Raw genomic sequence first — 27,963 nt, 5'->3', positions numbered from 1 at the left:
TCTACAACTGATGTTTATTCTCTGTGGCAGAGGATTCTTTACTTTATCCAATGATACCTCTGTAGGTGATCAGCTCCCTCCCTTGCTCTGTAAATTATTCCATTTACATTTGACTTTGTAGAGCTTGGCTATTGCTGTCCTCCTCACTCCTGGGAATACTCTTCAAGGGCCCAGGGGCTTCAGCCCTAACAGGCTTGCTGCTGGTCTTACCTGGTCAAACAGACTCAAGCCCAGGACAGGGAGGGAGGTGTAGACCAGGTTGTAGAAAGTGATAAACCAGGTATCATAAACTGTCTGGAAGAATACCAAGGAGATTTCTTAGACTCTTCTCTTCTCCAAAGTCTCAGCTCCACCTCCCAGGTCCAAGAGAAGCCCTTCTGCCCTCCACCTACCCATCACCATACCAACCTAGAGCAGGATTTGGATTTCCGAAATCTGACTGAGAAGGCTGACCCCAGACTCTGTTTGGTCCCTGGGTCCCAGGCTGGGGTAAGTCCACATCAAACTTGTTTGTGGCCAACCTGACAAGGCTGATTTAGACCAACCCCACCATGACCTGTACTGCTCCTCCCTACACAGAAAGGACCCAGAGTGGCTGCTAGGGAATGCTAGGTGTAGCCCTGCACTCCCAGGCATGTAAGCCTCTGGGTTCTTTATCTGCTTATGGCATTCAGTAGTTTCTATAACCCTGGACATTTTCTAACACTGGCAAGCAGAACAGACCCGATGACCCTTCCCCAGCTGGGTGCTTCATTCTGGGCCTAGAGAGGGCTCCTTTCTTTACTAACCACAAGAGGTCAGCAGTAACACATACATACACATACACCTCCCACAAAGCAGGCTGGCTTTGTTAGACACTAGGGGTAGACAAGCCTACTATTGTCTGCTGACTGGTCTGTTTCCCCTGGAGCCCAAGGTAACAAAGGTAGTAGGGATCTCCCAAGATAATCATTCCTGAGGTTGTTTCTCTTTGGGAATCCTTGAGAGACTCCTGAAAAACTTCTCATAGGAAAAGGGACTTCTCGTAGAACATCAACATCCAAGTGTCACCTCTCCCCACTTGTGGGGGAGGCTTCATATTCATTAGAGGAAAGATAGGGTGTGTTTGGCAGTGTGGTATGTCTGGGTGAGGAAGGAGAAGTAAAGGGAAGCTGTGTTTCCAAGTATGGCTACAGGTAAATGCCAGAACTAGTCTGTCTGGCAAGACCCAAAGGCCCCTTGAGACTTAGCCTGTTCCATAAAGATTACTCTGGACCCTAAAAACCCTCCCAGATCCAGGAATCTCACCCTCACCCCCATTACATATGTTTGGAAATTCTAGGTCTCTGTGTCATGGAAAAGATGAAAATATCTCATGGGAGAGTTCTGTTGGTAGGAGTCAAGGCCAAGTCAGAGCCAGGACAGAAAAGTTAGTGTTTAGAAATCTAAGGTTAAGTGTCGGGTTAGGAGATGGGATCATCATGGGTGAGGAGTTTAATGGATAGATGACAGCACGTCATACACACGTCTCTAGAGGAGAAAAGGGGTTTGAACTGGTTGAAGTGGGGGGCGATTAGAAAAGACCCAGTTGACGAGAGTGGGGAATGCCACTTGACTTCCTACCTGTGCAGAGAACCCGCTGTAGAAGGCATACCAGAAGTGCACCAGAGTGAAGGCAAAGTTTTTGTAAAAGAAGTAGCTGAGAAACTTGCACATGCGATTATAGGACCAGCGGCCGTGGACCAAGAGTAGACGCTGAAGATAGCGGAACTGGGAGAAGGCGTAGTCACTGTTGAGCATGGCCTGCATTCCCTCCTGGCCATTGATGCCGACTCCAATGTGGGCAGCTGCAAAGAAACCCCAGAAACTTCTCAGCCACAGAGCTTGTCTTCTGGGCTCCCGGCCTGGGAAGTGCCGGGAAGTGTAAAAGGAAGGCTGAGATCATGTTGCATAAGCCCCTTATTTTACATTTGAAAAACACTGGTGGGCCCAGCTCAAGGTGGCACTCACTTATGGAGTCTTTTCTCCTTAGTGGATTGCCCCTCCCCCACAAGTCAGACAACAACTCCTTCATCTGCCCTTTGTTTCGGATGCTGCCACTCAAGAACGCCACGTACAGCTAGTACTAGAAAACTGTCCTTGATGGTTTTGCACCTACTATAGCCATCTGGGCTCTTCCCTACTGCCCAGATGCTGAGGTAAAAATTTCTTGTTATCTCTCGAAGTCACTTAAATCAATTAAAGACGCAGGATGAATGTCAACCTAACATAGTTTTTAATTACCTAAGTTTACCTAAGGAGCCAAAATCCAACTGTTGGGAGGAATACGTGATGTACATACTTTGTTAGTAAGAAACGCGTTCTTCAGGAAGCTTAAGGTGACTTTTTCTGGATAAAGCAAGGATTATGCTTGATGGAAGGTAAGACTTAAGTTTCTAAAAGTTTTAATCAGTCTGTTGTAATATAGGCCAAATTCTTTGATCTTCTGGTATATACCTATTACATTGCTTAACAGAATAACTGAAACCTCTAAGGCTCTAAAAGCCAATGAAGTTCTAGAAAGTGGGGAAAAGAGCAAGAACACTTCCTAGTATTGAAGCCGAGGCTGGAATATCTGCTAGTGTTTCCAGTACGGGGAGAGGTTGGACTAGAGGACCCCTAGATGTTATCCATATCTCACAGAACCACAAGTTGCTGGAGGCTAACAACATTCAGCTGAAATTAGCACCAGTTTCAGCCATTTGCTTCTGTTGGTCCGAAGCATCAGTAAGTTTGCTGTTCTTCTCCAGCCAGGGGAGTCAGGGCAAGCTCTTGGGAATATTGCCTCAGAGAGGAAAAGATCCCTGCCTCAGGCTGCACAGCTAATTCCCTGGTTGGGCAGCCCTGTAGTCTGTCTAACATTGCTCAGCCCTACAGCCTTCAAAAAAGGAACAGACCACGACTCCTGCCCAGGGGTCCTTTCTGTGGGCTTTGATGCCATCTCAGAAAGATGGCGTTGTAGTTGCACAGCCTGTTGTTCTGTGAATATGCACACGTGTTCTTATTGGAGCCATGGGTATCTGAGTGTGTGTGAGTGTTAACATACATGAATCTGAATGTGTGTGCATGACTGTGGATGTGGGCTGGTGTAATGATGTGTAAACAAGTGGGAACTGAGGTGTAGAGGAACACGAATGAAGCTGCAAAACACTATAAATGTACAATACATATGATATGCAGGAGAGTGAGCCAGCAACACAGTGCCACCCAGATCAGTTTTGCCCATGGAAGAAGGGAAGAGCAAGCCCGTGGCTAGGCACTACAGCCCCTCCATCCCTCACATGCCTTTGATCATGCTGACGTCATTGGCCCCATCCCCGATGGCCAGTGTCACCACCTTCTTGTACCTCTTCACCAGCTCTACCACCTGGGCCTTCTGAAGGGGTGTCATCCGGCAGCAGATCACTCCCTTGCACATGCACGCCGTTCGCAGCAGTTCCAACTCCAGGTTCCCTTCTAGAGCGTGGGCCTGCAGCACCAGGACACACCCACATTCCAGGCTGCCCCAAGACTCTTGGGACAGAACCTTCCTAGGCCCTCTCCTTCCCCTCCATACTCCCCTGTCAGGCAGAGCTTCTCCCCAGGTGCTCCACTCCCAAGGGCAGCCAAGCCCGCAAGTCAGTTCTAGGCATCCTGACCCAGCCTCCAGTGGAAAACCAGTGAGGGTCTCTCACTGGGTCAAATCAATTGACTGGGTTATAAGGCCAAGTGATTTTTTGGAGGCCCTGGTTCTGCTCACTTCCCCCCTTCCCCTATGTGATGGGCCACATCAGTAGTGAAGAATTTGGATAAGAAAGGACTATGCCCTTGGCTTCTCTTTCCTCATTATTCCTGCCTAGAGAAGGCTGGGGAAAGGTGTCTGACAGGCAAGGGTACCTGAAGGAAGAGGGAATAGGGTAACTCATGGAATAGCAAAAGGATCTTGAAATTTCCTTCCTAGGTCCTGGGTTGGACCTAGGAAAAAATTCCTTGGAAGAAGAGAACAGAGTTGTAGGTCTGTGTTGCCCACCAGACTGTAGCCATTGATGATCAAGCCGTAGTTGCCATTGGGCATCTCCTCGGGTATTTTGAAGGGCATTCGGGGATTTGTGGTGAGGTAACTGTTTACCGGGTCGGATTCCAGTAGAGACTCAGGTTTCATCTTTTCCCTTGCTGACCTGAAAGCCAAGAGTAATGGTTAGTGTCTGATCTGAAGCCCCAGAGCTTAGGAAGGAAAATGTGTCCTCTGCAGAGCACCTCCCAGGGCCTCATACTCAACTGCTTTCTGAGACCTGCCACTGCCTTAGGTCCCAGACCATCTACATACAACACTTCTCCACCTCCACACTCCAACTCCTTGAGCCCTAATGCTTCTTCACAAAATTCTCTCGAATATTTTAGGTTTTTTTGTTTTTCCCTCCCCCATTTCTTCTCTGTTCCTTCTGGTACTGTAGGAGCCATACTGGGTGAAGTGATGGGTGGGAAATCTTGGTTCCAGGGACAGGCTGTGGCAGCTCTCCCATCGTACCTGAGTTCTTGCCGAACAGTCTCATCATCCTTGCCTTCCACGATAAACATCCCATCCATTTCATCCTCAAATATGTTACAGGCATAGGCAATGTTCACAGCAGTCTCTGCAGGGCAAGGGGGAACACAGGTCGCATTTTGGCTGGAACAGGGTCTTTACAGTATACAGGTACAAAGGCACTAAACAGTGGCCTGCAGAGCCCATATGTCCATATTTGCCATGGATGCAGTCAAAGTGTGTTTTTCGTGAGCCAGTGGAGACTATATTCAAACATCCAGAGGAAAATGTCTACCTGGTACAGACTTGCAAGTTATTTATCAATAACTAGGATCATTCTGGCTTAGCTTTCTCTACAAAGCCTTCCCTTATTTCTTAAAGCAATTCCTGTCTGTATTCACTTCCGGCAATCTGGGTACATTTCCTTGAACAGCACTGTGCCTGTTTCTATGCTAGATTTTATGGGGGACTGAGATATATTTAGGTTGTAGTCTTTCCTTTACATCAAGAAATCTTGAATTTGGAATAAAGTCATACTAAGGAAAACAATTTTTTTTAATTAAGTCCTGAACCTTGGCTACAAGTAGTATCAAAATTCAGAGAAGAGATTGCAATTGTCTTAGAAAGTTTCTTATAGCAAGGCCTTAAAGGATGAGTAAGATTTGTTTAGGGGGAAAAAGAATTTCAAATGGGGAAACAATCCAAACAGAGGGCATAGAATAGGAATTGGTTCGGGACATAATGAAGATATGGTCACATTATGATGGAGATAAGGATGTGTAGGTAGCAACAGATTATCAAGGTCTTGAAGTCCAGACAGTGGAGTCCGACTTTACCATGTGAAGTTGCTGTAGGTACCTGAGTAGAGGAGTAACATCACAAAAGCAGTATTTTAGGAAGGTTAAACTGATGGTTGTACATAGGCTATATTGAAATTAATAAGGTCAAGAGACAGATCAGTTCAGAAGTTTCTGCAGAAGTACAGCCAACAGGGGACAAAGGCTAAACTAGGGTGGTGGCATAGTTAAGAGGATTTTCAGAAGAATTAGTGGAACATGGTAAGAGAGTAAATCTTTGGGACAACAGAGAGGGTATAGTCAAAGACAACCCTGAAAGTTTTTAGCTTGTGAGTTCCTGGATGACAGAGGCCATGTCTGACTGATTCATCTCTGTGTTCTCCATGCCTAATACAGTATCTGGCATAAAGTACTATATATGCTTAGCAAATTATATGCAAGACTGGGAGTGAAGGTGTCCTCTAAGGACTTGACCTGGGTTATAAGGTATTTGTCAAATAAATGGCTAAGAAAAAAAGGAAATGAAAAAGAAAAAGAAGAAATGGCTAAGGTGGACAGGGAAGAGAATTGGTCAGGCAAGGAGCTCCCCTTTACCTTGCTTATCTCCAGTTAAAACCCAGATTTTAATTTTGGCTTTGTTCAGGGTGATAATCGTCTCGGGTACTCCATCCTGCAGCTTGTCATCTATGGCTGTGGCCCCTAACAGCTTTGAACAGAAATATCAGTGAGTGAGGCAAAGGAAGAGGCTCACTGCATTTAGTGGTACCCAACAACTCGACTGGCACCTCAGCATCCTCTCTAGTAAGCTGGCTGTGTCCTGGCACGAGGACCCCAATGGTATAAAACTCACTACACTCTGCCCCTCAACAGACAGCTTTACAACCACACACTGAAATCACATTTAGAAACATAGAATATAAGGAACCAAAGAGGGAAAAGACTTGCCCAAGTCGTACATGAAGCTTTGTGCCACCTCTAAATCCTCTGTTTCTCAACACACTCTCACTTCTCCCTTGCTTCACAGCACGTTTCCTGGCTTTGGTCTCCAAAAGCAGTGGGTCCCAGACAAGGGATCCCCAAATCCAACTCCAGTTTTTCTTTCAACTCTAAAAGGGCTTGGGTGAACTTCATTTGTTTGTACCTACTGAGGTCCTCTAAGGTTTTCAAGGCCTTTCCCACACTACATTGAAAGTATGTTGGTCCAACACCATGCCGTCTCTCAGTGATACCCTAATAGTACCGACTGAACACAGGGATGGGCACCGGCACTGGGTCTGAGGAACTGACAGTCGCACAAACTACTGACTGATTTCTGCTAGGCCTCTAAAAGGACAGACTAGAAATACTAACCACAGAACTGACTATGGAAGGAGATTTGTGACCTTTGGGATCTCTGAATTTTCCCATTTGGTATCAGCAATTTCTCTTTTTATAGCAGAGCCTGTATCAATCTGGTCAAAAATCTTGGGGTCATCTTTAACTTCTTTTATCATATTCTATAATCTAAACCATCAGCAAATTCTGTTTGTGCTACTTTTAAAAGTGTACAGAATTTGACCATTTCTCACCACTTCCACTACTTCTATCTGGTCCAAGCCATTATCATTTCTCACCTGTACTATTACAACTACTTTCTTTCTTTCTTTTTTTATTGGGGTATAGTTGTTTTACAATGTTGTGCTAGTTTCTACTGTACAGTGAAGTGGAGTTCCCTGTGCTATACAGCAGATTCTCATTAGTTATCAATTTTATTCATATTAGTGTAAGTAGGTCAATCCCAATCTCCCAGTTCATTCCACCCCCCCTTCCCCCACTTGGTGTCCATATGTTTGTTCTCTACGTCTGTGTCTCTATTTCTGCCTTGCAAACCGGAAAAGCAACTACTTTCTAAATGGTCTCCCTGGGTCTGCATTTGCTCCCCTACAGTATAATCTCAACATGGCAGCCAGACTGATCATTTTAAAAGCTATCACATCACTTCTCTGGTTGAACTCTTCAACTGTTTTCCATGGCTCACTATAAGTCTTTATACGGGCCTGTCAAGACCCCTTACTGCTTCTCTGTTTCATGTCCTTTTATTGTCTCCTCCTCACTTACACTGTACCAGCCACATGAGCTGCCTTACTGTTCTACTAACAAATTAGGTCTGCTCCTATTTCAGGGTCCTTGTTCTTGCTGTTCCTTCTTTCTGGAAAACTGATTCCCCGGAGATCTGCTTGGTTTGCTACCTTCTTCAGGTCTCTGCTCAGATGTCTCCTTCATAGTGAAGACTAAGCACCCTATTTAAAATAGCAATTATACTCTACCCTCTACAATACACACACATATGCTGATACTCCCTACCTTTCTTCCTGGCTTTATTTTCTTCCATAGAACTGTCATCACCTAACATACTGTATATATATTACTTTTTTGTCTGTTTTGCCTACTACTACATGCTCAGGGCTTAAAACAGTACCTGGCACATAGGAGGCACTTAATAAATATGTTGAATGAATGAGTGGACATTATTGTCTTGATTATTCCATCAATTAGTTCTGGATCATCTAATTTGTACATTATTCAGACCCTGATTTCTTCCAGATTTCTTAGCTTCTGTGGACAGCTTTGGGATAAGAAACACTACCAGAAAGATGAAATTTACAAGTACATTCTTTCCTTATTTATGGATTTCAAAGATCCAAGATATCCTGAATCAGCTTGGATTCCAGTATCTAGTATCCAGAGAGCCTGAACCTATGATTTGCTGGAACCCATTCTCAGAGCCCTTGCTCAGTCTCCCGACTGCTCCCCCGCCCCCAATCCTGCCTCCAATCTGTCCCTGGCTTCCTCACACTAACCATCAGGTCTTTTTCGATCTCTTCACAGACCATTGATATTTTATCTTCCCGATTCTCCAAAGACAGATAGGCTTCACTGTGCTTCCTGCTCCAGTCCTGGAAGAATGCATTGTCCAGTTCTCGGTAGGCCACCATGAGGGTGCGAAGGCCATCACTGGCAAAATCCTGGAAGACATGTGTGCACTTGGGCTGGGTTAGGGCTGAGTTAAGGAATGACAGAGTAACCCCACAGGCTCCATCTGCCTGCAAGATAGGGTTTATTGGTTAATATCACAGGGCTAGTACCTAGCCTAACCAGAAAGCACCTGTTCAGTTTTCTCAGTCAAACGTCCTAAGGATGGTGCCAGCATAGCTGGGGATAAAGGCTGAGAGTACATCTGGGAGACAGCAGATTCTAACTTCCACCTGTTGTTAGGTAATTTGCTGTGCGACCCTCGTAAAGAATGACGCCTTCTAGATTTATTTCTTGTAAAATTGGGATAATAATTCACCCTCTAAAGAGAAGATAATGATGTCTATAAGATGAGAAAGAAGAGAGTAATAAAGTACAAAGGGGGCTTCCCTGGTGGCGCAGTGGTTGGGAGTCCGCCTGCCGATGCAGGGGACACGGGTTCGTGCCCCGGTCTGGGAAGATCCCACGTGCCGCGGAGCGGCTGGGCCCGTGAGCCATGGCCGCTGAGCCTGCGCGTCCGGAGCCTGTGCTCCGCCATGGGAGAGGCCACAGCAGTGAGAGGCCCGCGTACCGCAAAAAAAAAAAAAAAAGTACAAAGGAATTCTTATAACAAATAATCAAGGGTGTTACTGTTTTTTTACAGGCTTACATTTATTTATTTTCATCTCTCCCTGCCTTCGTTCATCAAGTATTCAATGGGCATCTCAAATAGCAAATTTGTGTATTTGTCTACAGCTGGGTGGCTCAGTTAATTAGTCATTGCCGGTAGTGTTAATGAGGCCACTGCTGAAATGCTCTCTGGGTGAGTCAGCATCTTTTGCTCTTTGGCCACCAATATATCCTAACCACGCATAGCTAACTATCTTACGGAAGTATACTCTTGGTTATAAGGAAAGCTAGGTGAGAGTGTGGGTAGTTTAGGGCACAATTCATATTTAACTGAAGGAGGGTTAGAAGCAGATTTTGTGTGTTGAGAATTGAATAACAATTCTACATAATCACTGTTTTGTTTTGTTTTTTTTTTTTTAGATGCTGCACTGTGCGCGGCACATGGGATCTTCTTAGCTCCCCGGCCAGGGATCAAACACGTGCCCTCTGCAGTGAAGGTGAAGTCTTAACCACTGGACTGCTAGGGAAGTCCCCATAATAACTTAATAGTGAGCTTCAAAATAATTCACTTTGGCATTATAAGAGCAAAGAGAAACAGAATTTATCATCTTGATATTTTGTTCTTAGTTCTCTGTGTAACTCCTGAGTACTTCATGTTAGCTGTCAGGTAAAATTAATATAAGGCAGTATCTGCAGAGAATGCTATCTCTTAAACCTCTGTACTGTTGGCAGGTGAAGCTATAAAAAAGAAGGCTGAGAGAAGATCTCAAGAGACTTCTTAGGAAGGAAATATCTCCATACTGTTTTCCATAGTGGTTTTACCAGTTTATATTCCCACCAACAGTGTATGAGGGTTCCCTTTTCTCCACATCCTCTCCAACCTTTGTTATTTGTCTTTTTGATAATTAAAAATAGAATCACCATATGATCCAGATCCAGCTATTCCACTTCTGGGTATTTATCCAAAGAATATGAAATCACTAATTCAAAAAGATACATGCACCCCTGTGTTCACTGCAGCATTATTTACAACAGCCAAGATATGGAAACAACCTAAATGTCCATTGATGAATGGAATACTACACAGCCACAAAAAGTAGAAATCTTGCCATTTGTGACGAGATGGATGGACCTTGAGGGTATTACGCTATGTGAAATAAATCAGATAAAGAAAGACAAAACACCAAACGATTTCACTTATATGTGGAATCTAAAAAACAAACAAATGAACAAACAAAACACAAACTCATAGATACAGAGAACAGATTGGTGGTTACTAGAGGAGAAAGGGGTTGGGGGGGTGGGTGAAATAGGTGAAGGGGGTCAATTGTATGGTGATGGGTGATAACTAGACAAAGTGGTGATCACTTTGAAGTGAATACAAAAATCAAATTATAATGGTGTACCCCTGAAACTTATATAATGTCATCTACCAATTTTACCTCAATAAATAAATAAATATATATATATATATATTCAGCAATTTAAAATATACATCAGCCATTTTATAAATTTATTTATTTTATTTTTGGCTGTGTTGGGTCTTCGTTTCTGTGCGAGGGCTTTCTCTAATTGCAGTGAGCAGGGGCCACTCTTCATCGTGGTGCGCAGGCCTCTCCTTATCGCGGCCTCTTGTTGCGGAGCACAGGCTCCAGACGCGCAGGCTCAGTAGTTATGGTTCACGGGCCCAGTTGCTCCGCGGCATGTGGGATCTTCCCAGACCAGGGCTTGAACCCGTGTCCCCTGCATTGGCAGGCAGATTCTCAACCACTGCGCCACCAGGGAAGCCCCAACATCAGCCATTTAAAAAAAAAAAGAAGGAAGAGATATGGCAGAAACTGATTTTGCATGATACTGATAAGAGGACTTGGCAAGCTTAACAATACACTGACAGATTCCTAATCCATTCAACGAATACTTTAGCAGCCTGTGTTAACATTATTTTTTACTTATCCCTTACTAGTATGTTTTTTTTTTCTCTTGTGGTGGGAAAACTGGGGCCCTGGGGCCAAATTATGACTGCTGCTTGTTTTTGTGTGACCTGTTTGCTGGATTCCTGTCTTAGAGGGCTTGGAGCTGTGCTTCTGCATGAGTGGGTTTCTGGAACTTGACTATTATAGGTGTATCCTCAGTAGTTAATAGATTGTAGTGTTTTAGGCTCTACTATGGGTATCTGTTAAGGTTGGAAGCAGGTCAAAAGATCTGAAATAGTTTTATGACCCCTCTTTGAAGTCAGTCTGTGGAATATATGCTCATTGAGAAGATACCCTAATTCATGAGTTCTGGAAGGTTAAAAGACAAGTTTTCAGAGTAGCCCATAAAACACACACACACACACACACACACACACACACAAAAAAGCAAAACTGTGGCCTCAGGAAACCAGTATAAGACATAAGAGTTGTCCTATGTGGGACGCTTCAATGACTTTTTCAAAAACTTGAGATACAATGTATGTACCATAAAATCCACCCTTTTAAAGTATACAATTAAGTGGTTTTTAAATATATATATATTCATAAAGTTGTGCAACCATCACTATTATCTTATTCCCAAACATTTTCATCACCTCCGAAGAAACCCTGTACCCGTCAGCAGTCATTTCCATTCCGTTTTCTTCTAGCCCCTGGTAACCACTAATCTACTTTCTGTTCTATGGATTTGCCTATTCTGGACATGTCATATAAATGAAATCGTAAAATATTGGCCTTTTGTGACTGGCTTCTTTCTCTTAGCATAATGTTTTCAAGGTTTATCCACATTGTAGCATTTATAAGTATGTCATTCCCTTTTGTGACTGAATAATATTCACTGTACAGATTTATCATATTTTATTTATCCATTCATCCATTGATGGGGATCTGGGTTGTTTCTACTTTTGTGCTATTATGACTAATGCTGCTATAAATATTAGTGTACACGTTTTTGTGTGAATATAAATGTTCATTTCTCTTGGGAATATACCTAGGAGTGGAATTGCTGGGTCATATGACAACTCTATGCTTAACTTTTTCAGGAAATGCCAGACTGTTTTACAAAATGGTTGCATCATTTTACATTCCTGTCAGCAATGTATGAAGGTTACAATTTCTCTATATCCTTGGCAGTGCTCATTATTGTCTGGTCATCTTTTCGATTTTAACTACCCTACTGGTGTGAAGTAGTGTCTTGTGATTTTTGATTTGCTTTTCCCTTATGGCTGACACTGAACATCTTTACATGTGCCTTTTGGCCATTTGCTCTCTGACTTCTATGAGTTAACGTGGGGCCAAGCCAAAACGGCCCTAATAAAATAGCACTTCCTCCAACCTATTTCTTCTTTAAAATATTTTTCTGATCTGCCCCTTCCCCATCACATCCCCTGTCCTATTCCCCCAACCCTTTATATATCCAGGTTTAAGGGTAGAAACCCCAGCGAACATGAATCTGGTTTTCCCTTCTAATGTCAGCAGACTGAAGCCAATCTCTCTTTCTGATATATCTCAAGTCCCAGAGGGTGGAAGTGGGGTGGTGTAGGTAGGTACCCATGGGGATTCTAATCCTGTAAATAACATAGGACGGTGTCAAACAGTCCTCTACATAGCCCAGGCCTGGTGCCTTCTGCTCCATACCCTAAAAGCAGTCTTTTCCCATCATGGCTGGTGGGGTGGGGCCTCCCATACCAGCAGGCCCTATTCTTTTAATTAATTAATTAATTTTTGACTGCGTTGGGTCTTCATTGCTGCACGCGTGCTTTCTCTAGTAGCGGCGAGCGGGGGCTACTCTTGGTTGCGGTGTGCGGGCTTCTCATTGCGGTGGCTTCTCTTGTTGCAGAGCACGGGCTCTAGGGTGTGCAGGCTTCAGTAGTTGTGGCATGCGTGCTCCGTAGTTGTGGCTCGTGGGCTCTAGAACGCAGGGTCAGTAGTTGTGGTGCACGGGCTTAGTTGCTCCACGGCATGTGGGATCCTCCTGGACCAGGGCTTGAACCCGTGTTCCCTGCATTGGCAGGTGGATTCTTTTTTTTTTCTTTTTTTAAGAAGATGTTGGGGGTAGGAGTTTATTAATTAATTACTTTATTTTTGCTGTGTTGGGTCTTCGTTTCTGTGAGAGGGCTTTCTCCAGTTGTGGCAAGCGGGGGCCACTCTTCATTGCGGTGCGCGGGCCTCTCACTATCGCGGCCTCTCTTGTTGCGGAGCACAGGCTCCAGATGCACAGGCTCAGTAGTTGTGGCTCACGGGCCCAGTTGCTCCGCGGCATGTGGGATCCTCCCAGACCAGGGCTCGAACCCGTGTCCCCTGCATTAGCAGGCAGATTCTCAACCACTGCGCCACCAGGGAAGCCCCGGCAGGTGGATTCTTAACCACTGTGCCACCAGGTAAGTCCAGCAGGCCCTATTCTGAAGCAAAGCAAATTCTAGATGTGACCACAGGACCTCCCGAGCCAGGAATCATAGAATGAACTGTTCTGACTGTGGTAAGTGTTCCGACAACACAATCCTCTTCATGCCCCTGGGATCCTGGGCCACCCAACTCCTTCACACAGAAGGTGGCAATGTGGTCAGTGAGAATCCCACAGAATGAGGTAGTTTTTATTCTTCTATCAATTAAAGAGACACAGACACCAATGTACCCCATACTGAAACACACTGACATGGCGACATATATATGGACACACATCCAGATACACAGATCCATCCACAGCTTCCCTCCCCTGCAACCTAAACACTTACATCTAAATGTTCCATGGTCACGTCTCTGAGGGATCTACAGGATGGATGAAGTAGGTGACAGAGGATCGTGTCTGCACCCTTGCAGAATAACATTACGCGATCTTCAGGTGTCCTCACTAAGGATAAGCAAATTAAGCAAAGTAACCATATAGGGCCATTATTACAAGAACTTGTCTGGGCCACTGAGAGATGGCAGGAGGCTGTTCCCATGACATTTGTTTCTGACACCTTTGGGGGCTAAGCACTCAATGTGTGGTCACACAGGATGAGTGATGTGGTGAGGGCTGGTGAGAATGAGAGAGGACCTTTTGGAACCAGTTTTTCCATGGGTTCAGTATCACCTATGGAAGACTCTGATACAGAATCACATTTAGCTTCTCAAGTCCAAGTTCCAGACCAAGGCCCACACCTAATAAGGACCAAGGATGAAAAATGACTTTCTTCCCCTTCAGCCTGAGGCCCAAACTAACTGAGAGCAAGATAGTATTAATTTCCTCTATATTGTCTGCCCCCATTTCTTATTCCAAGTTCAGGCTTTATGGGTTTATTCTCTGTTCTTATTTTGGCTTTGAGGGTTCTGACAAGCTACTACCCAGGATCACTAAATAAGGGCCCTAGCACATGGCAGTAAGCTCACATATGTGTATATGAGAAAATATAAAGGATTATGAGAGAGAAAGTGGGAATGGCTATGTATTTGTATTTGAGGCAGAGTGCCTGTGAAATGGCATGTGGGCAGGAGAAAACATTTGTGTGTAGATAGAGGGGAAAGTCAACGTGTGAATGTATATGAAAGACAAATAAGGGGAGAGGGCCGACTAGGAGGGGCACCCACCAATAACAGACATCCTCTTGCGCACACTGTTGAAGTCCAAAATAGCCAGTAGTTGGTAGATTCTGGTTTCCCCCATTTCGACTACCATGATTGTCTCAGACGTGCGGGAACGGAACACAAAGCCAAAGTTCCTGGCAGCAGTGACCAGGGCACCTTCATCTGGGGACTGAGCCTGGTAAGTCAGCTCACCTGGCAGGAGAGAAGAGAGCAGCCAGAGCCCATAGAGATGTGCAGATGAAGTCCACCCAGAAGTGAGATTGTCTTCCAAGTGGCTTACATAAAGATGGAGCCCAGGAGGGGACATCTTTCTTCAAAATTTCCACCCAAGCCTGGCCCTAAAAGGCCAGGTTGCATAGAACAGGTCAGGTTTTTCATTCTTTCCCATATTCTCAACTCATTTCACAGACCTGAGTTAGTATTACAGAAGTACACGGAACATGTGTACAAACGAAACATAGGCAGTTGCTTTCCAACTTTAGCGGGTAAAGATGGCTCGGGAGATTGTTAAAAATGAAGGTTCCTGGGCCCCACCCAAACTTACTGAATCCAGAATCACAAAATCTGGGAGGATGGCCCAGGAAATTGAATTTTAACAAATCTCCTGAGTGAGTCTCATGCATATGGTCCTACATAAAGTGCTCCTGCATAGGACTGGCTGCACTTTGATGAACACTGCTATAAGGTAATAAGATTGATAGTTTAGTAAACAATTAAAAAAATATATATATATGAATGAGTATTGTCACCTTTGAAACTCTCACCCTGGGAAGGTAAATGACTTACTCTGTTGAATCAATCTTTCAATCTGATATTACTCAAGACATTTCTGGAACTCCTCTTTTAGAATAATCCCCATAACCTGAGATATATTTTAGATTATTTCTCTTTTGAAGGTTAATTTGATTTTTAAAAACAGTTATACATCATCAGAATCTTATACTTGTGAATAAGGTAGGTGGGGGAGTATAATTTTAAGTCAGACATAAGATGTGTCTATGGGATAATAAGATTACTTTCTTGTGTGTTTCCTACCTTGTCACTCAAGGCAGTAAACATAGACAAGTCCAAATATGCTTCAAGTAATACCAACTTTTTGGAATATCAGACCCGGAGAGGCTTGTGGAAGGGTGGGAGCTCATGGGGCCAGAAGACATGAGATTTGGGTTCTTATCCCATTTCTACCTTTCTTAGCTATAGGATTTTAGTCGTCACAATGTCTTTTTTTAAAAATTGGGGTATAGTTGCTTTACAATGCTGTGTTAGTTTCTGCTGTACAGCACTTAATTTCTTTTAGCTTCAGTTTCCTTTGCTATAAAACTAGGATCATTTTTCTTGTTCTGCAGAGGGCTGTTGTGAAGATTGTGGAAGGTAATATAAATGAAAGCAACTTGTAAAATTATAAAGTGATGTACAAATATAAGGTGTTACTCATGGTGGTATTATATTAAGACTACATTGACTTTGAAGGATGTGATTTACTTGGCTGCCTAAATTCTTGTTTGCTAAGGAAAAAAGTCTTCTTAATTTAAAATCAGTAATTTCTGAAAAAGATTTTGATAAATTCATGGATGACATAGTCATATTTGGTTACTAAAGAAATTAGGGTATATGGGGATACCTTTAAATTGTGAAGCAACAAGAGGATGACTCAACTCATCCTTCAGGAAGTCTTATCAGAGGTAGTGGGGTTGATCTGGGCAATAAATCAGATAAACTCTGTGACAGAATATTACAGAGTCTCAAGGTCCGAAGCTCGCTAGATAGCACCAAGTTTGACCCCTATCCAATGAATGAATCTTCTTTAAGACAAAGACGTTGTTTTCCACTTGAATATATTCAGTGACTAGGAGCCCACTACTTCTCTTGACTATCCATTCCATTGCTGGACAACTCTTCCTATTAGAAAGTTCTTTAGATTAAGCCATTACAAACGATATCAAACCATCCCCCCCTCCAATCAGCCTAGACTCTATGACATATTCTCAGTCCATGAGGCCTCAAGCCCCTTCTCACCTTCTACTTTCTCTTCTGGTATCACGGTATGACACAATGAGAGTGACAGGAAAAACAAGTGTACCCAGCGATCTCCCCTTTTCACTGCTTCCACCAAAGTCTTGTCATAAAATGAAAACTTAGGATCAGCCAGTCTGTTGTAGGAGAAGTCAACCTTTTCTGTTTTCTGGAACACATAAGCCAGAACAAACAGCAGCTTGACACTTTATAGAAGGTCGACCTGGGGGCAATTTCTGGAATGTGATGAGAACTCTTAGGAGGATGGGAAAAGAAAAGCAAGATAAGTGAAAGAGACCCTGTGCTGGTTTCTAAGCCTCTGTAGCTCTGACCTGGTCCATCCATTCACTTGGAGAAGATCCATCACACAGGAGACAAGCTAGCACTGCTTGGCAGACCCTTCTTGCCCTCTTTCTACTCCAGCTATCCTGAATGATTAGTGGCCATCTTCAGGCTCTATTCTTCCAAGTCCCAAATCCATGATAAATCAAACCTGAGGACATTAGAGAGTAGCTGTTCCCTATTAGTAAATGGTTTCTGGAAAAAGTCTTGTCTCTGGCTGTCCTCTGCCTGATTTTGGGAACTGGGAAGGGAGCTAGGTACAATGACATCACTGTGTTGCACTATCCCTATTTTACCCCACAAGGGGGCTAGAGAGAAATATTGCAAGACAGAGGCAAGGCTGTATAACAAGGAAGCTTCAGTACAGACTTCTTGTTCACAGACTTAATTTTATACCATTTTGCATACCTGATTCAGCATACCTGATTCCTTCCTGCCTCTAGTCCTCAAGGTTATTGACCCTGCCTCAATCTGTGGACCTAATATTAATATTCACTACCATTTTCCTGGCTATGAGCTTGGCTCCTTTAGATGTTGACTAACGTTCTTCACGTCAGGTAGGCTGCTGGTAGGCACCTGGGGTAAACATTCTTTTCTGGCTCAATTTGGTCCTGAGACTCTCTTATGCCCACCCTGGAGTGTGGTGTTATTAACAGATTTCTCCAGCCCATATCAGAACTCTCAAGGATATTTCACCAGTCCATTGTAGTTGTGGTGCTACCTGGGCTGGGCCCCAATGTGTCAAGTACAGACACAATTGCGCCGCTTGGTGCTATGTTGGGGAAACGGAAGTTTGTAGTGGGCTATACTGGCTCTTCTCTATAACCCATCTAGAGGGAGTTTTGTCATGATAGTGAGGAAGTATGGTCAGGTCCAGAGCCAAGTCCTAGACCTGGCCAACCACAGACTTGTGAGCTCTGGGAAGTTTGTGGGTTTAGTAATTTAAGATAACTCATTATATAGCATCCTCTGAGGCTCTTCTATAACTGGGCTCTTGTACTGGTACATTCTTTGAAACTTAGAAGCTGGTGAGTGATGTGAGAGAAGTTGGAGAGGTAGATATGAAGCAGATCCTGCATTACCATCTTGTATGCAATAGAGAACCATAACAATTTTCTGCTGAAAGTCATATGATCATATAGTCCTCTGGTAGCAGCATGGAGAATATACTGGAAGTAGCAAGACGAAAAGCAAGGAGACCAGTTAGAAAGCCAGTCAGTAATTCACAAGAGAAATGATAAAGTAGTGATAATAAATATTAAATTAAGGGTATGATTTGAAAATATAGAATTTGATGACATGGATATGACAAGTGAAAGAGAGAAACAGTTAAGAATAATTTTATGTATCCTAATTGGGATAGATGGTAAGACCATTCACTGAGATAGGATACCCAGCAGGAGGAGATTTTTGACAGACTGACCTGGCGATACCTGAAGGACATAAAGGTAATAATGAAAGCAGGCATATATAGTTTGAAGCTCAGGTAAGAGATCTGAGCTAGTTTCTAATATCCCCTTCCAGACAAGTAATGTTTGAGAACACTGGACCTGGCTGGGTACAGGACTGAGGCAGGGCTGGCTTAGAGCTGCAGTACAGCATGATCTGAGGAGCAGTATTCATGAATTACTCTGCAATTGAAAGTTAAACACCCAGTTGAATAAGATTGAATGGCAAATCCAGGTACTAGACAAAAGGATGGAAACCGGGGGTATCAGATGAGAAGAAACGAATTCAGAATGGAGGGTAGAGGAGGCAATTGAGGATACTCTTTGAGATTCTGTGACATAGCTATAGATAGTTTTTATAGGATATCTTTAGCTTTGGTCATGGATAGGGAGGGAGCTAAAAAGGTTCTTGGATGTATGGATTTGGAGGTCATTAGTAAGTAGGCAGTAGTTAAAGACAGTAAAAACACGAGACTATAAAGATGGAAAAGAGGTACAATAATAGAGCTCTGGGGGAACATCAGTACCTATGGCCAAGAAGATGAGAAAAACAATCATACAGGAAGAAAACACAAGAAGAGAGTTACTTAACAGAAGCCAAGGGACAAGAGAGCTTTAATAAAAAGTGGAGTTTTAAGTGTTAAAATCTGCAGAGAAATTGGGTAAGGACTTAACAACAAGGTAGTCATTAGTGACCTTGGCTAGTTTCAGTGGCCATGATAGGACAGAGTCTAATTATATAGGGTAGAATGAGGAATGAATGAAAGGTGAGGAGTTATAAAGACTGCTGTAATTGTCTATTTCCTTATACACTTTTCCTCTAGTCTGCCAACTCTGAAGGTAGGGAACAAATTTCCTTTGTTTTCCTTGAACCTTTAACATTTATTCAGAGTCTGACATATGGTTGAACATTTTGGACTGACTGATGGAGTCAGAGGGTAATGCAGGATGAAGGAAAAGTTCTAACTGCTTTAAAAAATGAACAAAATAAGATATAAACATTTATTAGTAGTGGTTACCTCTGGTTAATGGGCTAAGGGTTACTTTAACACATTTATTTTATTTTAACTTAATACTACATTTTTTAGAGCAGTCTTACATTCATAAAAAAAAATTGAGCAGAAAGTACAGAGTTCCTATATATTTCCTTTCTTCTTTCCACTCCACATTTCCCCCTATTTTTACCTTACATTAGTATGGTACATCTGTTACAATTGATGAACCAATATTGATACATTATTATTAACTGAAGTCCATAGTTTACACTAGCAGAGTTCACTCTGCTTTGTACAATTCTGTGGTTTTTGACAAATGCATAATGTAGTGAATCCACCATGACAGTATCACACAGAATAGATTCACTGCCCTAAAAATCTCCTGTGCTTCATCCTGCTCTCCACCCCTCCCCAAACCCCTGGCAACTACTACCTTTTCCAGAATATCATACAGTTAGAATCATACAGTACCCAGCCTTTTCATATTGGCTTCTTTCACTTAGCAATATGCATTTAAAGTTCTTCCCTTTTCTGTGTATATATGTGTGCGTGGCTTAATAGCTCATTTCTTTTTATTGCTGAATAATATTCCATTGTATGTATGTAGTAAGTGTTTTTTTTTTTTTGTTTTTTTAAAGAAGGGATAGATTTGAGCTGAGGGGAAAGAATCATATAATGGGATAAGTTTCAGATATTAAGAAACAGAGAATACAGGATTGACTGAGGTTCCTGAAGAAGTAGAAAGGCATGGAATCAGAATATATGAGGAGATTAGTATTGAGAGAAAAAGTTATACCTTTTGTTGAGACTGAAGGAAAGGAGGTAAAGGTGGGTTCTGATATTTGTACAGAAAAGGGTACTTAGCTGATAGTTTGGATTTTTCTCAGCAAAGTAGAAAACAATATCATCTATTGCACACTGGGGAGAAGGGAGTGGGATGTGGTAGAAGGCCCAAGAGTGGTGAATTTTGGAATAGCTAATATGGAAAATTAAGAATTAAGCTCACCATAAATAGATTAAAAAATTATCCAAGTGGCACCGGAAGCCCAGAAGAGTTTGGAGTCTCTGAATTTGTAATGGCTTGTGATCCCTAAAAAGTGCTTGGCATTCTGAGATTAGAAACAGAGAATGGTAGATGGCTTGGTTAATTCAAGGTTGAGATTTGTTGGGCGATCAGAGAGGGGAAAAAAAAGGGAGAACTAGTAAGGTATTGAAGATGCTTATGATCTTGGGTACAGATGGGGGGCAAGATAGGACAGAAAGTAAAGTCACAAGGGGTTGACAGAGAAAAAGGAGAACAGAGAGTTTGTAAATCTTCCTTTGATAAGAAAGCAGGTATACTAGGAATCAAGTATCAAGAGAACTGGAAAAATAAGGTTTGTGATCAGAGATCATGACAAAGGAGTTTACAATTTCAGAGTAGTACACTTCTGGATGGTGACATGATAACATAGAAATGGATGATATAGGTTTTTTTGAGTCCAAAAAGTCATTTGAAAGATATATTCTTTTAGACATCTGAAAGCATCTATGTTGCTAGATCATCCGTAAATAAGCCAATACCACCCAAGATGATAGCAGGGATTGGGTAGAGAGGGGAAATATGAGCTAAGGTTTCAAGGTCCTCAGTGAATGAAGTGGAGAAGCCAGAAGATTTGTAAATGTCAACGACAAGAAGAAAAAGGAATATAGCTAGAAGTCATAAGCATCCCAGGAAGAAAGATTATATGAGGGCGAAAAAGTAATAGTTTAAAAGTGGCACAGGATGGGCTTCCCTGGTGGCACAGTGGTTAAGAATCTGCCTGCCAGTGCAGGGGACACGGGTTCAAGTCCTGGTCCGGGAAGATCCCACATGCCGCGGAGCAACTAAGCCCGTGCACCACAACTACTGACCCTGTGCTCTAGAGCCCGTGAGCCACAACTACTGAGCCCATGTGCCACAACTACTGAAGCCTGTGCTCCTAGAACCCGTGCTCTGCAACAAGAGAAGCTACTGCAATGAGAAGCCCGTGCACTGCAACAAAGAGTAGCCCCCGCTCGCTGCAACTAGAGAAAACCCATGCGCAGCAATGAAGACCCAAGGCAGCCAAAAAAAAAAGGAAAAGTGGCACAGGATAATGAGGACAATACCTTTGGAATTTTGGTATGCGGAGTACGAGAGATGGAGGAAAAGGGATCTCCTCCGGGAAAGTCATCTTTCAATCAAGGTAGAGAGAAGAAAGCATTTTTATGAAAAGATAAGGCTGTGGGTGTTTGCTTACAAGAGAACAAAGATTCCAGGGATCCAGAGGAAAATGTGTTATGGTCGATCAGTAGCAAAAGGAGGAGGAAGAGAAAGGTAACTCCAGGGTAACAATTTACTCCCTAGAAGCTATAACTTTGTTTATATTGCCAAGGTCATTAGCAAAGTCCCTGGAAGAGGATTTAAGGCAAATACTGATTTTATTCCCCATTTCCAATCTCTCTGGATGGATAAGGGTGAGGCAGTAGTTGGGAGCTGGAGCTACCTGTTTAGTACGTAAGTCAAGTGGCTAAAGGTTTGGAATTGGTTCTAGTAGGAAAGCAATAGGGTGAGTAGTATCCTGAATGCAATGGAAGAAGCCCTATGAAGGGATGCTTAAAATCAAACCCATAAACAGAAGTTGAGATCCAATACTGGAAAAAACAGTAAAATTGAACCAGCCAGAGACAGGAAGAATGAAAAGGAAAATATTCTTACAATTGTGTGGGTTAGGACTATTGAGTATGTCATAAATCCTGAAGCTATAAAGGAAAAAGACTGATAGAATTAATTACATAAATTAAAAACTTCTAAACAAAAAACTTTAAACAAAAGACAAAAATAGAAAAAAATAATTGTAACATATGTGCCAGATGAAGGAAAAGTTGGTATTTTTACTATATAAGGAGACCATTGAAATAAGAAAAAAAGGATGAAGGATATGAACAGGCAATTCACAAAAGAAGTATAAATGGGCAATAAAGTGATTGGGAAGAGGAAGGAAAATAAGCACATAAAATGATTCAATCTGATTAGTAATCAAAGAAAGGTAAATTAAATGAGATATGATTTTCACAATTAAATTTCTAAAGATTGAAATATTAATACCCAGTACTGACAAGGATACAGTATGGGAAAAGAGGAATTCTCATATTTTTTGGTGGGATTATAAATTGATGCAGTCTATCCAGAGAGCAGTATGGCACTATTAAGTGCATTAAAAATCTAGCCACCCTTTGACCAACTAATTTTACTTCCAGGACTTTATTCTAAGGAAATAATGTTCAGAAGAGGAGACAAAAATGTATGTACCTGAATGCTTATCATAATGCTGTTTATCATAGCAAGAGACAACAGAATAAAAATAGGGGATTGGCTAAATCAATTAAGATACATCAATGTAATTGGCTACGACAGCCATTCAAAATGATGATGTAGACCTAAATATACTGACACGGACGGAGGGCCACAATATAGTGTCAAGTGAATAAAAGGAGGCTGAAAATAGCATGCATGCTACGATCCATCCATCCATCCTTCCTTCCTACATACCTACCTACCTACTAGACCTAGGTGTATATGTGTGTATATATACATACGAAAAACATCTGAAAAGATAAATATTCCCAGATTATACACTGGTTATCTAAATGGGACTGAATGATTTTAATTTTCTTCTTCATACATTTCTATATTGTTTGAATTTTTTTTTATCATGAACACAGATAATTTTTTAAATAGAAAAAGCCAATAAAGCTGTTTTCATTTTTAATTAATTAATTAATTTGTGTTTAAAAGAAATTTTAATAGCACTATTCAGAAAATAATATTCATATGTAGAATTAGAATTTATTCTCAAGTAATGTAATGTCTTCCCAAAAAGTATCTTAAATCACTGTTCATTTGCTCTCCTAGATCATTTTTATGAGCTCAAGGATTCATCCCTTTGCTGGTTTCTTCAGATGTTCCTTACTTTAAAAAATTTATATATTATTTATATATAATCACCTTCTTATAATAAGCTAATTTCATTTAAAAACACAAACCCAAATATCCTCAAATAAACAGAGTTCATTTATATAATACTTTCTGATATTATGGGGCCAATAACAGCTGTAATATTTCAGGGGCTAAGGGAATCCCAATCTGTGTTAAAGATGCTGCTGTGCGGCGCAGCCTCACTCAGGTCCCACATGCATTTCACAGGGCGCTGTAATCACTCACCTCCGAGACTTCTACCCTCTGTCCATTCTTGTCATAGACAACACCTGTTGGTAAGTAAATAGAATACACATTTGGCAAGGGTTTTAAAGAAGGGTTTATATTTTTTTATTGTGGTAAAATATGTATAACATAAAATTTTTCATTTTAACCATTTTTAGTGAACAATTCAGTGGCATTAACATCATTCACAATGCTGTACAACCATCACCATTATATATTTCCTAAACTTTTTCAGCATCCTAAACAAAAACCTTACTCTTCCCTATTCCCAGCCCCTGGTAACCTCTAATCTGCTTTCTGTCTCTATGAATTTGCCTATTCTAGATATTTCATATAAGTAGAATGATACAATATTTCCTATTGTGTCTGGTGTATTTCACTTAGCATAATGTTTTCAAGAATCATCCATGTTGTAGCATGTGTCAGAACTTCATTATTTTTTATGTCTGAGTATTCCATTACATGGATATACCACCGTTAGTTTACCCATTCATCTGTTGATGGACACATGGGTTGTTTCTACCTTTGGTCTATGGTAAATAATGCTGCAGTGAACACTGGCATACATCTATCTGTTTAAATCTCTGTTTTCTTTTTCTTTTCTTTTCTTTTTTTTGGTATATACCTTGGAATGGAATTACTGGGTCATATGGTAATTTAAAGGAGGATTTTTAAAAGCTTATTCCCTCTGATTCTATCATCCTAGACTTGCAGTTAAGCTCCTCGAATCCCCTCAGGCCACCTAGCTTTCAGTGCCCTATGAGCTCCTTTCCTCAAGCCAATGGTAAGAATAATGCTGCTTGGGGTGCAATTCTTCTCCTTAAGTGTGAGTGAGTTGAGGCTGGAGGCTAGTCATTTATGAGGGACTTCGTACCTCCGGAAGCCTTTCAATCAGAAAAGTTACCCAGAGGATACGTGAAAGTAGTGCTGGAATGTTTAGGATTCTTGGCCAGTAGACAGCATAGACAGAATGGGGGTGGAAGACAGTCTGATGCCAAGCGTAGAAACACCCATGACCCTTTTCAACCTTATCCTTACCCTTACCCAGTATATGGTCAGGTCATACAATGAGTAAGAAAATTAAGATCCTCACCCAAATCAACCATCCAAAAATAAGCTTTCAGAGTTTATACGTGTGAAAACTTGTTTGGCAGGGGTAATAGAAAATATTAGAGTGCTCTAGCTTTTTTTAACATTTTGACTTTAATTTTTTTATTTTTAAAATTTAACTTAAAAATTTTTTAATTGAGGTGAAATTCATATAACATACAAGTAACCATGTTAAAGTGTACAATTCAGGGGCATTTAGTGCATTCACAAGGTTTTGCAACTATCACATCTTCCTAGTTTCAAAGCTCTTTCATAATCCCAGAGAAACACCCCAGGCGTCTATCTTTTTAGATGTGATTGCCTTCCTTAGCTAGTTAGTGCAGTGGGCATGAATGTTCACACATATAAGGACTTAACACTATCACAAAAACAAGCTTATGCCTAAGGCAGGAAATAAATGAATAACTGGGCCTGGGAGACACATCAAACTCTGAATACCCTTTGATGGCTTCTTTCTAGAGTGTTTATTGGTCTGAGCGGGAATCAGGAGAATAGCAGCTTCAGAAATATGCTGGTTGCACCATCTGATTTAATGTGAGAGTAACTAACATTGCCCAGACATTGGGAATTCCTTGAGGACGGAGATTAATTCTTATACATCTTCATATTTTCAACATCCAACACAATGGATTGCATCTAAAAGGTGCTAAATAAATGCTTTTGGTTAGAACTGAATGGGCTAGGTGAGCTTTGCTTAGTGAACAGGGCAGGTTGTGAGACTAAGAAGTAAATGTGAATTTAGAGGCATATAGATTTAGAGATAGATCATTCTTGAGAACAATCTGCAAAGTAATATTTCCCCAAGACTCAGGGAAAGCAGAAAAATATGCATACCATAGAATTTCCCATTAATAGAACACTTGTTGAAAATCATGATGTTCTGAGTCAGGGTCCCTGTTTTGTCGGAGAACACGTATTTGACCTGGCCGAGCTCCTCATTAAGGGTGGTGGTACAAGCCCGTGCTGGTGTGTTCTTTAGTTCATAAAACATCCTCCGATCCCAGTTGATATAGAAACTGTTGCCCAATCTTATTATCTCAACACTAAGGAGAAAGCAAGAAAAGAAGGGTCCTGGGTCAAAGCAGGGCAAGCAAATTCATCACCCTGGTTTCCTTCCTACCAGTCCGGTGGTAGAAATGAAAATCAGAATATCTTCCTTGGGAACCTACAATCTTGAAGGACCCTTCGTACTAGCCAACCCATTGTAATTCTGACTTTGACCATTATCACTGAAGGCTTTACTTGATTACCAGACATACTAGCCAACCCATTGTAATTCTGACTTTGACCATTATCACTCAAGGCTTTACTTGATTACCAGACATACTGATTAACTTTGCTGAGGCATACTCCCTTTACAGCCTTTCTTCCAAAATTTTTGAAATTCTGCAATAATGCAAGGCCTGCCAGAGTTAAGAGCTAATTTATAAAACGTAGCCTAGGCTTAATCAGAGAGTTATTGCTGCTGTCATGTAAACTCATTGGTGGGGAAGAGAGAGAATCTTCAGACTTGAAATAGCACTTTGTTTCAGAAGGGAAAGATCTGTGAGACTCAGAAACAGCTTACAGGAGCTGACGACCCTCTGATAAATTTCTAGGCAGATCCAGCCTGCCTGTGGGGCAGCTTTTCCCTAGAATAGCCTCCTTTTCATTTTATCTGAGTTTTCCCAATTGTGTTTGTCACATTCCACTTCTGTTCCAAATAACATGCATATAGATTCTTTATGGTTAACAAGCATCTTCATTTTAAAACAGTGGAGACTTTTAAGTGGCTTCCTTCCTATCATCATTCATACTTAGTTTGTGGTAGTTTAGACTGCTTCATTAGTAATCCCTGTCTGAGACAACCGCATTGAGCAACATGGATTTTTTTTTTTTTTTTTGCGGTACGCGGGCCTCTCACTGCTGTGGCTTCTCCCGCTGCGGAGCACAGGCTCCGGACGCGCAGGCTCAGCGGCCATGGCTCACGGGCCCAGCCGCTCCGCGGCATGTGGGATCTTCCCAGACCGGGGCACGAACCCATGTCCCCTGCATTGGCAGGCGGACTCTCAACCACTGCGCCACCAGGGAAGCCCCCAACATGGATTTTTTGATTGAGGTGAGGGAAGAGGTGCTCAGGCCCACATTATTGACTTTATTAGTCCTCATGTGTTGAGTCTTGACCGCTCTCTTCCTTCACCATACCAGTCACCATAGCAATCTCTCTAAACCCAGACATTTAATGATATTATTTCTTTCCTTAGAAAGATCTCTGCTGCTTTTAGGATAAAACCCAAACTCCTTGGCCTGGCATTCAAGGCTCTCCTGAATCTAATTCTAAATTACCGTCCAACACCTTAGTCTAGGCTACTCACTGTTCTATGACCAGATCAAGCTTTTAAAAACCTCCAAACCTTTGTACATACTGGTCTTTCTGCTTGTAATATTCTTTTCCTGTTTTCTGCTTGGTAAATTCTACTCTTTTCTCAAATATCAGTTTGATTATTACTTTTTTCTGTAAATCCTAAGCCTCTACAGGCAGAACCAACCTCTTCCTTTTCTAGGTTCCCATAGCATTCACATATACATTTCTATTACATCATTCTTCATATTGTACCTTAATTATTTACTTAAGTATCTGTTTCCATGTCTATGTTGTAAGTTTATCTAGAGGAAGGGTTGTCTTATTATTCATGTTTCTTTCTCTGGCACCTAATATAGTGCTTGGCACATAGTAGGTGTTCAATAAATATTTATTAAATTAGTAAGATAATTTAGTTATATTGGGTGCTTTTGGGGTTGGGATGCCACAGTGCAGGGTTTAGGAAACCTGAAAAGAAGGATGCAAAAAATGTGTTTGTGTGTGTGTATGTGAAAGGGAATGTTGAAAATAGAAAAAACAGATCAGAGTACAGTAAAGACTTATTTTACCTATATTTCAAATTTTTGTTCAAGGTGCTCATGAAAAGGGGAAGGAAACATCCTTCATCTTCTCCAACTTTTAGCAACCAGAACTTAAGTCACAATTACACCTATCTACCATTTGCCACATTGTTTCTGTGGGAAAACTCATTCTGAGTTCTGAATTAACTGATTTACAAATGAATGGACTCTGTCTCACTGATAAACTAGGGGCTGCCTAGATTGTGCTTTAGCATCACCAAATTTGTGTGCATTTTTTCTAACTATTTCATGTGTTTGTTTGTCTTATTTAGTCATGTACATTATAAACTATTTGAGGGTTGGGATAATTTTCTTTTGTATAACCCACATAGTATCTAGGATGGTATTCTGGATATAGAAAACATTTATGCAGTCTCTAGATATGTCTCAGAGTGTTTTGTGCACGGCACTGTGCAAAGTAAAGGGTT

General features: G+C 41.7%; 1 protein-coding gene across 1 annotated transcript; it reads right to left on the bottom strand.

Annotated features, from left to right (window-relative positions):
• Positions 1 to 13: 13 nt before the first annotated feature.
• Positions 14 to 26,027, bottom strand: LOC307188906 (phospholipid-transporting ATPase FetA-like). The gene is made up of 12 exons (XM_079926566.1): positions 25,448 to 26,027; positions 23,504 to 23,547; positions 16,497 to 16,662; positions 14,484 to 14,672; positions 13,649 to 13,764; positions 8,160 to 8,324; positions 5,914 to 6,025; positions 4,526 to 4,631; positions 4,028 to 4,175; positions 3,304 to 3,487; positions 1,603 to 1,826; positions 14 to 294 (listed from the first exon to the last, which is right to left on the bottom strand). The coding sequence occupies exons 1-12, from the start codon at positions 25,602 to 25,604 to the stop codon at positions 163 to 165; spliced, it is 1,743 nt and encodes a 580-aa protein (XP_079782692.1). The 5' UTR covers positions 25,605 to 26,027; the 3' UTR covers positions 14 to 162.
• Positions 26,028 to 27,963: the final 1,936 nt, after the last annotated feature.

This window comes from Stenella coeruleoalba, assembly GCF_951394435.1.
Source record: "Stenella coeruleoalba genome assembly, chromosome: 7".
NCBI classification, from domain to species: Eukaryota; Metazoa; Chordata; class Mammalia; order Artiodactyla; family Delphinidae; genus Stenella; species Stenella coeruleoalba.
Note: the sequence above shows the minus strand (reverse complement) of the source record. Positions and strands in the feature narration are given on the sequence as shown.

Excerpts from the sequence above, each read along its gene's own strand:
- LOC307188906 (XM_079926566.1), bottom strand. The coding sequence starts at position 25,604 with ATGTTTTATGAACTAAAGAACACACCAGCACGGGCTTGTACCACCACC. Across the intron at positions 13,765-14,483 it reads CAAGAGGATGTCTGTTATTG|TGAGGACACCTGAAGATCGC; the intron begins GTGGGTGCCCCT and ends GCTTATCCTTAG. Across the intron at positions 4,632-5,913 it reads TTTAACTGGAGATAAGCAAG|AGACTGCTGTGAACATTGCC; the intron begins GTAAAGGGGAGC and ends CTTGCCCTGCAG.